The sequence below is a fragment of the Eriocheir sinensis genome, chromosome 22 (assembly GCF_024679095.1).
Source record: "Eriocheir sinensis breed Jianghai 21 chromosome 22, ASM2467909v1, whole genome shotgun sequence".
Lineage (NCBI taxonomy): Eukaryota > Metazoa > Arthropoda > Malacostraca > Decapoda > Varunidae > Eriocheir > Eriocheir sinensis.
In genome coordinates, this window is record NC_066530.1 from 10894797 (window position 1) to 10907026 (window position 12230).

At 46.3% G+C, this 12230-nt stretch overlaps 1 protein-coding gene across 1 annotated transcript in view; it reads right to left on the bottom strand.

Annotated features, from left to right (window-relative positions):
• The window catches only part of LOC127002040 (sodium-dependent nutrient amino acid transporter 1-like), a 71383-nt gene extending 61550 nt beyond the window's left edge, over positions 1-9833 (bottom strand). The window contains exon 1 of the mRNA XM_050867389.1: positions 9792-9833. Coding sequence (XP_050723346.1) covers positions 9792-9803 — 12 coding nt within the window. The 5' untranslated portion in view covers positions 9804-9833. The remainder of the gene's footprint in view (positions 1-9791) is intronic.
• Between the last annotated feature and the right edge of the window lie 2397 nt (positions 9834-12230).

A 12230-nucleotide genomic window follows, 5' to 3' on the forward strand; every position in this document is an offset into this window, starting at 1 on the left:
CTGCCTTTGTCTCTGCCTCTGTCTCTGCCTTTGTCTCTGCCTTTGTCTCTGCCTCTGTCTCTGCCTCTGTCTCTGCCTTTGTCTCTGCCTTTGTCTCTGCCTCTGTCTCTGCCTTTGTCTCTGCCTTTGTCTCTGCCTCTGTCTCTGCCTCTGTCTCTGCCTTTGTCTCTGCCTCTGTCTCTGCCTTTGTCTCTGCCTCTGTCTCTGCCTTTGTCTCTGCCTCTGTCTCTGCCTCTGTCTCTGCCTTTGTCTCTGCCTTTGTCTCTGCCTTTGTCTCTGCCTCTGTCTCTGCCTCTGTCTCTCTCTGCCTTTGTCTCTGTCTCTGTCTCTCTGCCTCTCTCTGCTTGTCTCTGCCTCTGTCTCTGCCTTTGTCTCTGCCTTTGTCTCTGCCTCTGTCTCTGCCTTTGTCTCTGCCTCTGTCTCTGCCTCTGTCTCTGCCTCTGTCTCTGCCTTTGTCTCTGCCTTTGTCTCTGCCTTTGTCTCTGCCTCTGTCTCTGCCTTTGTCTCTGCCTCTGTCTCTGCCTTTGTCTCTGCCTCTATCTCTGCCTCTGTCTCTGCCTCTGTCTCTGCCTCTGTCTCTGCCTTTGTCTCTGCCTCTGTCTCTGCCTCTGTCTCTGCCTCTGTCTCTGCCTTTGTCTCTGCCTTTGTCTCTGCCTTTGTCTCTGCCTCTGTCTCTGCCTTTGTCTCTGCCTTTGTCTCTGCCTTTGTCTTTGCCTCTGTCTCTGCCTTTGTCTCTGCCTTTGTCTCTGCCTCTGTCTCTGCCTTTGTCTCTGCCTTTGTCTCTGCCTCTGTCTCTGCCTTTGTCTCTGCCTCTGCCTCTGTCTCTGCCTCTGTCCCTGCCTTTGTCTCTGCCTTTGTCTCTGCCTCTGTCTCTGCCTCTGTCTCTGCCTTTGTCTCTGCCTTTGTCTCTGCCTCTGTCTCTGCCTTTGTCTCTCTGCCTTTGTCTCTGCCTCTGTCTCTGCCTTTGTCTCTGCCTTTGTCTCTGCCTCTGTCTCTGCCTCTGTCTCTGCCTTTGTCTCTGCCTTTGTCTCTGCCTCTGTCTCTGCCTTTGTCTCTGCCTTTGTCTCTGCCTCTGTCTCTGCCTTTGTCTCTGCCTTTGTCTCTGCCTCTGTCTCTGCCTTTGTCTCTGCCTTTGTCTCTGCCTTTGTCTCTGCCTCTGTCTCTGCCTTTGTCTCTGCCTTTGTCTCTGCCTTTGTCTCTGCCTCTGTCTCTGCCTTTGTCTCTGCCTCTGTCTCTGCCTCTGTCTCTGCCTCTGTCTCTGCCTTTGTCTCTCTGCCTCTGTCTCTGCCTTTGTCTCTGCCTTTGTCTCTGTGTCTCTGCCTTTGTCTCTGCCTTTGTCTCTGCCTTTGTGTCTCTGCCTTTGTCTCTGCCTTTGTCTCTGCCTCTGTCTCTGCCTCTGTCTCTGCCTTTGTCTCTGCCTTTGTCTCTGTCTTTGTCTCTGCCTCTGTCTTTGTCTCTGCCTCTGTCTCTGCCTCTGTCTCTGCCTTTGTCTCTGCCTTTGTCTCTGCCTCTGTCTCTGCCTCTGCCTTTGTCTCTGCCTTTGTCTCTGCCTCTGTCTCTGCCTTTGTCTCTGCCTTTGTCTCTGCCTTTGTCTCTGCCTTTGTCTCTGCCTTTGTCTCTGCCTCTGTCTCTGCCTTTGTCTCTGCCTTTGTCTCTGCCTCTGTCTCTGCCTTTGTCTCTGCCTTTGTCTCTCTGCCTCTGTCTCTGCCTCTGTCTCTGCCTTTGTCTCTGCCTTTGTCTCTGCCTCTGTCTCTGCCTTTGTCTCTGCCTTTGTCTCTGCCTCTGTCTCTGCCTTTGTCTCTGCCTTTGTCTCTGCCTCTGTCTCTGCCTCTGTCTCTGCCTATCTCTCTGCCTATGTCTCTGCCTCTGTCTCTGCCTTTGTCTCTGCCTCTGTCTCTGCCTTTGTCTCTGCCTTTGTCTCTGCCTCTGTCTCTGCCTCTGTCTCTGCCTTTGTCTCTGCCTTTGTCTCTGCCTTTGTCTCTGCCTTTGTCTCTGCCTTTGTCTCTGCCTTTGTCTCTGCCTTTGTCTCTGCCTTTGTCTCTGCCTTTGTCTCTGCCTTTGTCTCTGCCTCTGTCTCTGCCTCTGTCTCTGCCTTTGTCTCTGCCTCTGTCTCTGCCTCTGTCTCTGCCTTTGTCTCTGCCTTTGTCTCTGCCTCTGTCTCTGCCTCTGTCTCAGCCTGTGTCTCTGCCTTTGTCTCTGCCTCTGTCTCTGCCTCTGTCTCTGCCTTTGTCTCTGCCTTTGTCTCTGCCTTTGTCTCTGCCTTTGTCTCTGCCTCTGTCTCTGCCTTTGTCTCTCTGCCTTTGTCTCTGCCTTTGTCTCTGCCTTTGTCTCTGCCTCTGTCTCTGCCTTTGTCTCTCTGCCTTTGTCTCTGCCTTTGTCTCTGCCTTTGTCTCTGCCTCTGTCTCTGCCTCTGTCTCTGCCTTTGTCTCTGCCTTTGTCTCTGCCTCTGTCTCTGCCTTTGTCTCTGCCTTTGTCTCTGCCTCTGTCTCTGCCTCTGTCTCTGCCTTTGTCTCTCTGCCTCTGTCTCTGCCTTTGTCTCTGCCTTTGTCTATGCCTCTGCCTGTGTCTCTGCCTCTGTCTCTGCCTGTGTCTCTGCCTCTGTCTCTGACTCTGTCTCTGCCTTTGTCTCTCTGCCTCTGTCTCTGCCTTTGTCTCTGCCTTTGTCTCTGCCTTTGTCTCTGCCTCTGTCTCTGCCTTTGTCTCTGCCTTTGTCTCTGCCTTTGTCTCTGCCTTTGTCTCTGCCTCTGTCTCTGCCTCTGTCTCTGCCTCTGTCTCTGCCTCTGTCTCAGCCTTTGTCTCTCTGCCTCTGTCTCTGCCTTTGTCTCTGCCTTTGTCTCTGCCTTTGTCTCTCTGCCTCTGTCTCTGCCTTTGTCTCAGCCTTTGTCTCTCTGCCTCTGTCTCTGCCTTTGTCTCAGCCTTTGTCTCTCTGCCTCTGTCTCTGCCTTTGTCTCTGCCTTTGTCTCTGCCTTTGTCTCTGCCTTTGTCTCAGCCTTTGTCTCTCTGCCTCTGTCTCTGCCTCTGTCTCTGCCTTTGTCTCTCTGCCTCTGTCTCTGCCTCTGTCTCTGCCTTTGTCTCTGCCTTTGTCTCTGCCTCTGTCTCTGCCTTTGTCTCTGCCTTTGTCTCTGCCTTTGTCTCAGCCTTTGTCTCTCTGCCTCTGTCTCTGCCTCTGTCTCTGCCTTTGTCTCTGCCTTTGTCTCTGCCTTTGTCTCTATGCCTCTGTCTCTGCCTTTGTCTCAGCCTTTGTCTCTCTGCCTCTGTCTCTGCCTTTGTCTCAGCCTTTGTCTCTCTGCCTCTGTCTCTGCCTTTGTCTCTGCCTTTGTCTCTGCCTTTGTCTCTGACTTTGTCTCAGCCTTTGTCTCTCTGCCTCTGTCTCTGCCTTTGTCTCTGACTTTGTCTGTGCCTCTGTCTCTGCCTTTGTCTCAGCCTTTGTCTCTCTGCCTCTGTCTCTGCCTCTGTCTCTGCCTTTGTCTCTGCCTTTGTCTCTGCCTCTGTCTCTGCCTTTGTCTCTGCCTTTGTCTCTGCCTCTGTCTCTGCCTTTGTCTCTGCCTTTGTCTCTGCCTCTGTCTCTGCCTTTGTCTCAGCCTTTGTCTCTCTGCTTCTGTCTCTGCCTTTGTCTCAGCCTTTGTCTCTCTGCCTCTGTCTCTGCCTTTGTCTCTGCCTTTGTCTCTGCCTCTGTCTCTGCCTCTGTCTCTGCCTTTGTCTCTGCCTTTGTCTCTGCCTTTGTCTCTGCCTTTGTCTCTGCCTCTGTCTCTGCCTCTGTCTCTGCCTCTGTCTCTGCCTTTGTCTCTGCCTTTGTCTCTGCCTCTGTCTCTGCCTCTGTCTCTGCCTCTGTCTCAGCCTTTGTCTCTGCCTCTGTCTCTGCCTCTGTCTCTGCCTTTGTCTCTGCCTTTGTCTCTGCCTCTGTCTCTGCCTCTGTCTCAGCCTTTGTCTCTGCCTTTGTCTCTGCCTTTGTCTCTGCCTCTGTCTCTGCCTCTGTCTCTGCCTTTGTCTCTGCCTTTGTCTCTGCCTTTGTCTCTGCCTTTGTCTCTGCCTCTGTCTCTGCCTTTGTCTCTCTGCCTCTGTCTCTGCCTTTGTCTCTGCCTTTGTCTCTGCCTTTGTCTCAGCCTTTGTCTCTCTGCCTCTGTCTCTGCCTCTGTCTCTGCCTTTGTCTCTCTGCCTCTGTCTCTGCCTCTGTCTCAGCCTTTGTCTCTGCCTTTGTCTCTGCCTCTGTCTCAGCCTTTGTCTCTCTGCCTTTGTCTCTGCCTCTGTCTCTGCCTTTGTCTCTCTGCCTCTGTCTCTGCCTTTGTCTCTCTGCCTGTGTCTCTGCCTTTGTCTCTGCCTTTGTCTCTGCCTCTGTCTCTGCCTTTGTCTCTGCCTCTGTCTCTGCCTTTGTCTCTGCCTTTGTCTCTGCCTCTGTCTCAGCCTTTGTCTCTCTGCCTCTGTCTCTGCCTTTGTCTCTGCCTTTGTCTCTGCCTTTGTCTCTGCCTCTGTCTCTGCCTTTGTCTCTGCCTCTGTCTCTGCCTTTGTCTCTGCCTTTGTCTCTGCCTCTGTCTCTGCCTCTGTCTCTGCCTCTGTCTCTGCCTTTGTCTCTGCCTCTGTCTCTGCCTTTGTCTCTGCCTTTATCTCTGCCTTTGTCTCTGCCTCTGTCTCTGCCTCTGTCTCTGCCTTTGTCTCTGCCTTTGTCTCTGCCTCTGTCTCTGCCTCTGTCTCTGCCTCTGTCTCTGCCTTTGTCTCTGCCTCTGTCTCAGCCTCTGTCTCTGCCTTTGTCTCTGCCTCTGTCTCTGCCTCTGTCTCTGCCTTTGTCTCTGCCTCTGTCTCAGCCTTTGTCTCTCTGCCTCTGTCTCTGCTTCTGTCTCTGCCTTTGTCTCTGCCTCTGTCTCACCCTTTGTCTCTCTGCCTCTGTCTCAGTCTTTCTCTCTCTGCCTCTGTCTCAGCCTTTGTCTCTCTGCCTCTGTCTCTGCCTTTGTCTCTGCCTCTGTCTCTGCCTCTGTCTCTGCCTTTGTCTCTGCTTCTGTCTCTGCCTCTATCACAGCCTTTGTCTCTCTGCCTCTGTCTCTGCCTCTGTCTCTGCCTCTGTCTCTCTGCCTTTGTCTCTGCCTTTGTCTCTGCCTTTGTCTCTGCCTTTGTCTCTGCCTTTGTTTCTGCCTTTGTTTCTGCCTTTGTCTCTGCCTCTGTCTCTGCCTCTGTCTCTGCCTCTGTCTCTGCCTTTGTCTCTCTGCCTTTGTCTCTCTGCCTTTGTCTCTCTGCCTTTGTCTCTGCCTCTGTCTCTGCCTCTGTTTCTCTGCCTTTGTCTCTGCCTTTGTCTCTGCCTTTGTCTCTGCCTTTGTCTCTGCCTCTGTCTCTGCCTCTGTCTCTGCCTCTGTTTCTCTCATTTTGTCTCTGCCTTTGTCTCTGCCTCTGTCTCTGCCTTTGTCTCTGCCTTTGTCTCTGCCTTTGTCTCTGCCTTTGTCTCTGCCTCTGTCTCTGCCTCTCTCTCTGCCTCTCACTCTGCGTCTCTCTCTTCCTCTCTCTGTCTCTCTGTGCCTCTCTCTCTGCCTGTCTGCCTCTCTCTCTCTCTCTCTCTCTCTCTCTCTCTTAGATGCAGAGAGAGAGAGGAGAGGCAAGGAGGGGAAGGAGGAGGCAGCCAATCAGGAGATATCAACGCGTGACAGGGCAATATTACAAGTTATGCCGCCAACGGTGCCCTAGGAGGAGATATTGGTGCCTCATCTTGCTATGCCAGAGACATGAAAATTAAATTACTATTTGCTAAACATCTACTGAAAGAAGACAGAAATAACTTGGCCAGAAACATATTCCTTAAAGAAACAGAAAACACTAACACAAAGTGGACTAAAACTTTAAAGAAATATATGAATGAACTAAATATAAATATGACACAACTTGATAGTTTAACAAAGAATAATATAATAGAAAAAGTAAGGAGATGGGACTTAGAGAAATGGAAAAACGAAATACAGACAAAGTCAACATTAAGAATATATGAATTGTACAAAAAGAACCTAAAAGAAGAAACCTGGGCAGACAACACACTGGGGACAAAATTAATATTAAGAGGAAGAACTAACACCCTAACTCGAAACTAGAGGAACAGGTTTCAGAGGAAGAGTGAGGAGTGTCCGTGCTGTGGAGCAGAAGTAGAAACATTAGAACATTTTCTGCTGGACTGTGAAGAATATACAGAAATAAGACAAAACCAAATTTTTATACAAAGCACAGAGACAGAGACCACTTAATAGCCGATATACTAGTGTATCAACCATTAACGCTGGAAGAAACTGAAGATAAAAAAAAAAAACTATATTACTACAATTTGGAACGGAAGAAAAAAGAAAACTGAACAAAACTAAAACCAGGGGGGGGGGTGGGGGGTGACAATTCTAATGTTTATTTCTTTGCACAGAATTATGTTATCTCTATACATTTAGGCAATGGGACACCATCGGTTTGTTTATAGCATCCAAAAACCCATATGGACGGAGCGTTTGAAAATTTAAAGTACCGCGCAGGTCGTAAAATTATCCAATATTGCCATATCTCCAAAACTATTAGTGCTACAGAGTTGTAATTAGGCTCAAAATGTTCCTAGTGCCCATATTTATATTCATTGCCCATTGTATATATAAGCCTAAGTACAATATTTTCAAAGTTATTGCAAAAAACGATTTTTTCCATCATTTTTATGACAGTATCCTGAAAATGGAATGTTTGGAAGAAAATGGAAATACTATTACCATGATGAAGCGGATTCCATAAATCTTGATACTGTTCCTCATGTGAAAAACATTCGTGAATCAAGCAAGGCAATCAGTGCCTTGGCTCTGGCTTGTATTGTAGATGAAATGATGGAATCGGAAGATGTTGTGATTACATACCACAGTGACGGTTCGAAGAAATAAGGAGCAGGTGGATACTCAGTACAAGGCATCACCATTAATGATAAACATAGACCGAATATTCCCAACTTTGCCCATTGCCAGTGAAAGTCGATCAAATCTTGCAAAACCGAAATCGACAATATTGAACATATTGGCAGTGTGTGGTGATGTTGATGCCACTGAGATTTTCAAGAAACTGACTTTTCAGGAAACCGATGCAACAGCACATAATTTTGAAGTGGATGAGCAAGTGGCAATGGAGCTGGGAACAGACCATATTCCAATTCATTTGCTCTGTCACACTCACCCTGCTCTGATGTTTAATAGGAAAATGGTGGACCTATTCAGCAAAATTGAGGAAGAAATTGGCCCTGATAAGATTTATTCAACTTGCCTTGTAAATGCCACCACATCTCATGATTCTGTCACAGAACAGTTCATTGAGTGTGCCACTCGTCTTATATCACATGACTTTGATCACAAAGCATGGAACAAAGCCACTGAATTTGATGTCCATATTGAACCCCAAAAGAATCTTGCTGTCTCTCTAAAGAAGGAAAAGTTCAACAGATTTGTTTATTTGTGTGCAGTAACACTGCACCATGAGGCAGACGTGCGAGAATTCCTGGAAAAGTATGACACAATCACCAACACTCTTGCATGCATTGTAAGAGCTTTTCTGGATGTGGAGTTTATCAGTGTATTTCTAGTATGTGCAGCTGTGCTTGGTGTCCACCTGATCGAACCATATCTGTCCATCACATACTTTGATCCCGTAGACTATGAGCATTTGATTACGGCGATGCAACAACTTTATCAGGATCTCACTCAGAGCAATCCCACTGCATTGCTGGACTTGACAAAGCCTGCTTTCAAATTTGTGGATCAGCGAAAATTTGATTCCTGTAAATGGGAAAACAACATTCTCTCATCATTGTCAAGTAGCATCACTGAATACAAGGAAAAAGCTCTGCAGATTTTGACTGTTCTCCTTCCATCACTGGCTGCAGGCTTCTTTCAGCAAAGAGGCAATGTAATTGGTTTTAGGGATTTTCACCCAGAGAGTGGCACTCTTGTGACTCAGCATGACATGGCATTGCTGAACAAAGCCCCAATCAACAACATTGATGCTGAGAGATCAGTTGGCAGTATCAACTATGAGCTACAACGTCGGTGAGCCAAACAGCTGGCAGCAGCTGAATCAGCTCATCTTAAGGCCAAATCAGTGGATCTGATTGAACCTAGACCTGTTGACTGCTTCAAAGACTAAGGCAAGAAAGCTAAAAAGGCAAACAAACTTGTAATGGAATGGGCAGAGGCCCAAGCAAACTTGGAGAGGGTTGGCATGACAAGTAAGGAAGCAGCAAAGGTGTCCTGTGAGAAAAGAAAGCTTTCTGATCTTGACAAGTTAGTGTCCTCAGGTGGCCCATTCACCAGAGCAAAGCAGGTTGATGATTACTTGAAGAAAAAGAAGCCAAGTAACAAAGAAAAGCAGGACAGACTTTACATAGAGGTTAGGTATGCTCGGGATACAACACTGTCTCTCCCACGAACAAGTGAACTGTTCAGACTCAAAGAAAAGTCCCAAACACTTCCATTGCAAAAGCTGGCAACAAACCTCAAAGTGTATCTGAATAAAGTGTCAACCAATGCAAGTGTGACTTGGCAGGATTTTGATACTGCTGTTGCTACAATAACAGCTGCTGCTGAGCAACTGTGAATGAAAACTCTGGCATATATCTGTATCTTCTGGACAATACTGACATTATTATTGTTCCACTAGTTGTTTCTCTGATCACTTCGAATGCACAAGAACATGTATTTTTGACATAGAATTTAGAAACCTACTCTGTTGCTTATAATTAGTTCATTGTAACCATGTCATTCCTCACTTGTGATGATTACACCTCAAATGATATTCCTGAGATAAAAAAATAAAAAAACAGATTTTGTTTGTTTGAATCGTTCGTATGTACTGAAATTAGGTTTTTTATTAATTACTCTTAAAAACGCCTGATAGGCTTATTGTTATTATAGAAGTTGAATATAAACTTGGAGTCTAGGAACACTTTGAGCCAAATTTCAAGTCTCTAGGTGCAACGGTTCTCAAGATATGACATTTTCATTGACATTTTTGGTGATTTTCGAACCCGATAGTTTCATCGGCTCCGTCCATATGGGTTTTTGGGACCAAATGACCCAAAAATTGGCCTGTTGTGCTTTATTCTGCATATATTTCCATATTCCATGCAAAAATTTATAGATTTCCAAAATATTTGAAATAACACCCCTCCCGTTGTTGATTGGCGTTGTTGTCTTTTAGTAAAAGACAACAACGCCAATCAACAATCAAGAATCAAGAATAAGTCATAAGTGGGAGCCGTTACAAAGGCAATCCCACGCCTTCTACTGGACTGGACTGGACGTCACTCCAGGGGTTGGGGCAAGGCTCCGCGCGACATAATCCTAATAACCTTTCGTAAATATGCGTCCGGGAGATCCAGGAGGGACGTAGGTTCGAGTCCTGGCCGCCACACGGCTGGGATTTTTCAGTCACCGCCGAGTGGCCTAAGACTACCCACATGCTGCCCTGAAGACCACCCATCAACCCAGACTCTAGATTATCTCTCCAAAGAGAGGCTCAAAGAAGAGCTCCGGGGGCAGTATGAGCCAAAACAAGATAGCGCCACTATAAACACTTGCCTGCGCCACAATGGGCATCAGGCCCCCACCAGTAAAAGAAAAGCCTAACGGCGAAATAGGCCGCGATGTAAAAAAAAAATAGCTGCTTTTAATACCATTAATGCTGGTGCTACTACTACTATTACTACTATTATAACACACACACCCTAGGTACCCTTCCACCACCATCACTACTACTACTACTACTACCACTACTACTACTACTACTATTACTGCTGGAGCTGTTCCTACCTTACTTCTCATCTCGGTAAAGTCGTGAATCAGACTAACACATCACAAGTGGTGCGGACGTGTGTGTGTGTGTGTGTGTGTGTGTGTGTGTGTGTGTGTGTGTGTGTGTGTGTGTGTGTGTGTGTGTGTGTGTGTGTGTGCATGGACATGACCGCCGCCTCCTCAGAATTATATCGATTTTAATATAGTCTTCAAATTATCTTGGTCTTTTCCTGTCTGTCTGTCTGTCTGTGCCACACTCTCTCTCTCTCTCTCTCTCTCTCTCTCTCTCTCTCTCTCTCTCTCTCTCTCTCTCTCTCTCTCTCTCTCTCTCTCTCTCTCTCTCTCTCTCTCTCTCTCTCTCTCTCTCTCTCTCTCTCTCTCTCTCTCTCTCTCTCTCTCTCTCCACACACGCCCAGCAGAGTGTTCTGTCACGGGGATCAAAAAGCTGGAATAACTTGCCTCAGTCCCTTCTAAATAATGATAATCTATTTTAGTAGTCTCATTTAAAAGAAATTTATTTTCATTGTTACATGGTAATTATACATAATATTTTTCAGTGAAATTTATACCTTAACTAGCTTACATTAAGGCATGTTAAAGAGTGCTTGCTATGCTTTCCCTCTATCCTACTCCTTCTCCTTCTCCTTCCCCCTTCCCTTCCCTTCTCTACTACTACTACTATTACTATTACTATTACTACTACTACTACTATTACTACTACTACTATTAGAATATGTAATAGTAATGTTCAGGATCAGTATCACTATTATAATTTTATTATCACTTATTATTATTATTATTATTATTATTATTATTATTATTATTATTATTATTATTATTATTATTATTATTATTATGCGTTACTACTGTCACTATTATCATGTTTATCATTATTATCATGTCTTATCATTATTATGTCTATCATTATTATCATGTCTCACTATTATCATGTATGTCATTATTATTATTTTTTTTTTTATTGTCATTATCATTATTATTAGTAATATTGTTATGAAACTATTATTACTGTTAGTAGTATTTTTGTTGCTATTGTTATTGTTATTATTATTAGTAGTATTATCACTTTGTTCTATTAATCAGGAACAAAAGCCTATTTTCATTAATTTTGTATTGGGGTGCACATGTATATAGTATGCATTCTGAGTTAGCCATACTTAATTTTTTTGCAATCTTTAATATATTTTTGAGAGACCTTGTCGCACCTGTTATGCTCACTTATATATAAATATATATAACATGTAGTCCATAAGAGAGCTATGGCTCAATGGACTAGTGGCTTTTAAAGACAATGTGTAAAATAATCTATGTAACTACCTTGAGGCCAATAAATCAATCAATCAATCAATCTCTCTCTCTCTCTCTCTCTCTCTCTCTCTCTCTCTCTCTCTCTCTCTCTCTCGTATGCACACTCACGCACCCTCCTACGAATTCATCTTACACACACACACACACACACACACACACACACACACACACACACACACACACACACACACACACGTAGACAGCCCCGCTGACTCATAGGTACATGCATAGCTATACTGATTTGAACAATAAACTTTCAATCAGTCAATCAATCACACACACACACACACACACACACACACACACACACACACACACACACACACACACACACACACACACAGCTCCAACATACACTAGTCAAGATATAAATACACGCTTATTTAGACTTTGCACAAACTGACTTACGGACGCACGCAATTTGAGTGGTCAGCGTGCGGGCGCAGTGTCTTCGAGGACCCGGGTTCAAGTCCCGCCCGCATATTTCCATTCTCTATACGGGTATGCGGCGGCCATTCTTGAACAGGTCAAGTTACGTTAGGTCAGGGTTGGTAAGGTTTAGTAGGGGTCATGAAAGATAATTCTGAGTGGGAATCGCTCTAAAAGCATTTTCGAGAACGCCCCGTGGATAGTTTGGAGGCTACAGCCGAGCGTCTTCACTCAGGGACCACAAATCCGTAGAGAGACGGGAATATGCCTCCGGGCCGTGACGCTTGCCCGTGCCGGCTCAGGAATAAAGACAGCCGTTGGTCTCCCTGCCTGTGCCTCCGGGCCGTGACGCTTGCACGTGCCACCTCAGGAATAAAGACACCCGTTGGTCTCCCTGCTTGTAAGCACCACCTGCTGGCCAGCGTTGTCTCCAGCGTGTCAGACTGTACAGGCCATCTACCTAACATTATTACTGGCAACTGGCACTCACAATTCATCCGTTGCGTAGTGGTTAGCATGCCTAACAACGAATCCCCTGGCCCGGGTTCGAATCCTGATCAGGGCAGTCGGCGTGCAGCCCTCTCAGCTGTCCATCCTCCATTTCGGGCTGGTGGAAAAATGGGCACCTGGGGAAGCCTAGGAAAGGTACACTGTGGTAACCCGGGTGTCACGCTGGCCCTGTGTCCCGGGGTGATGGTTCTT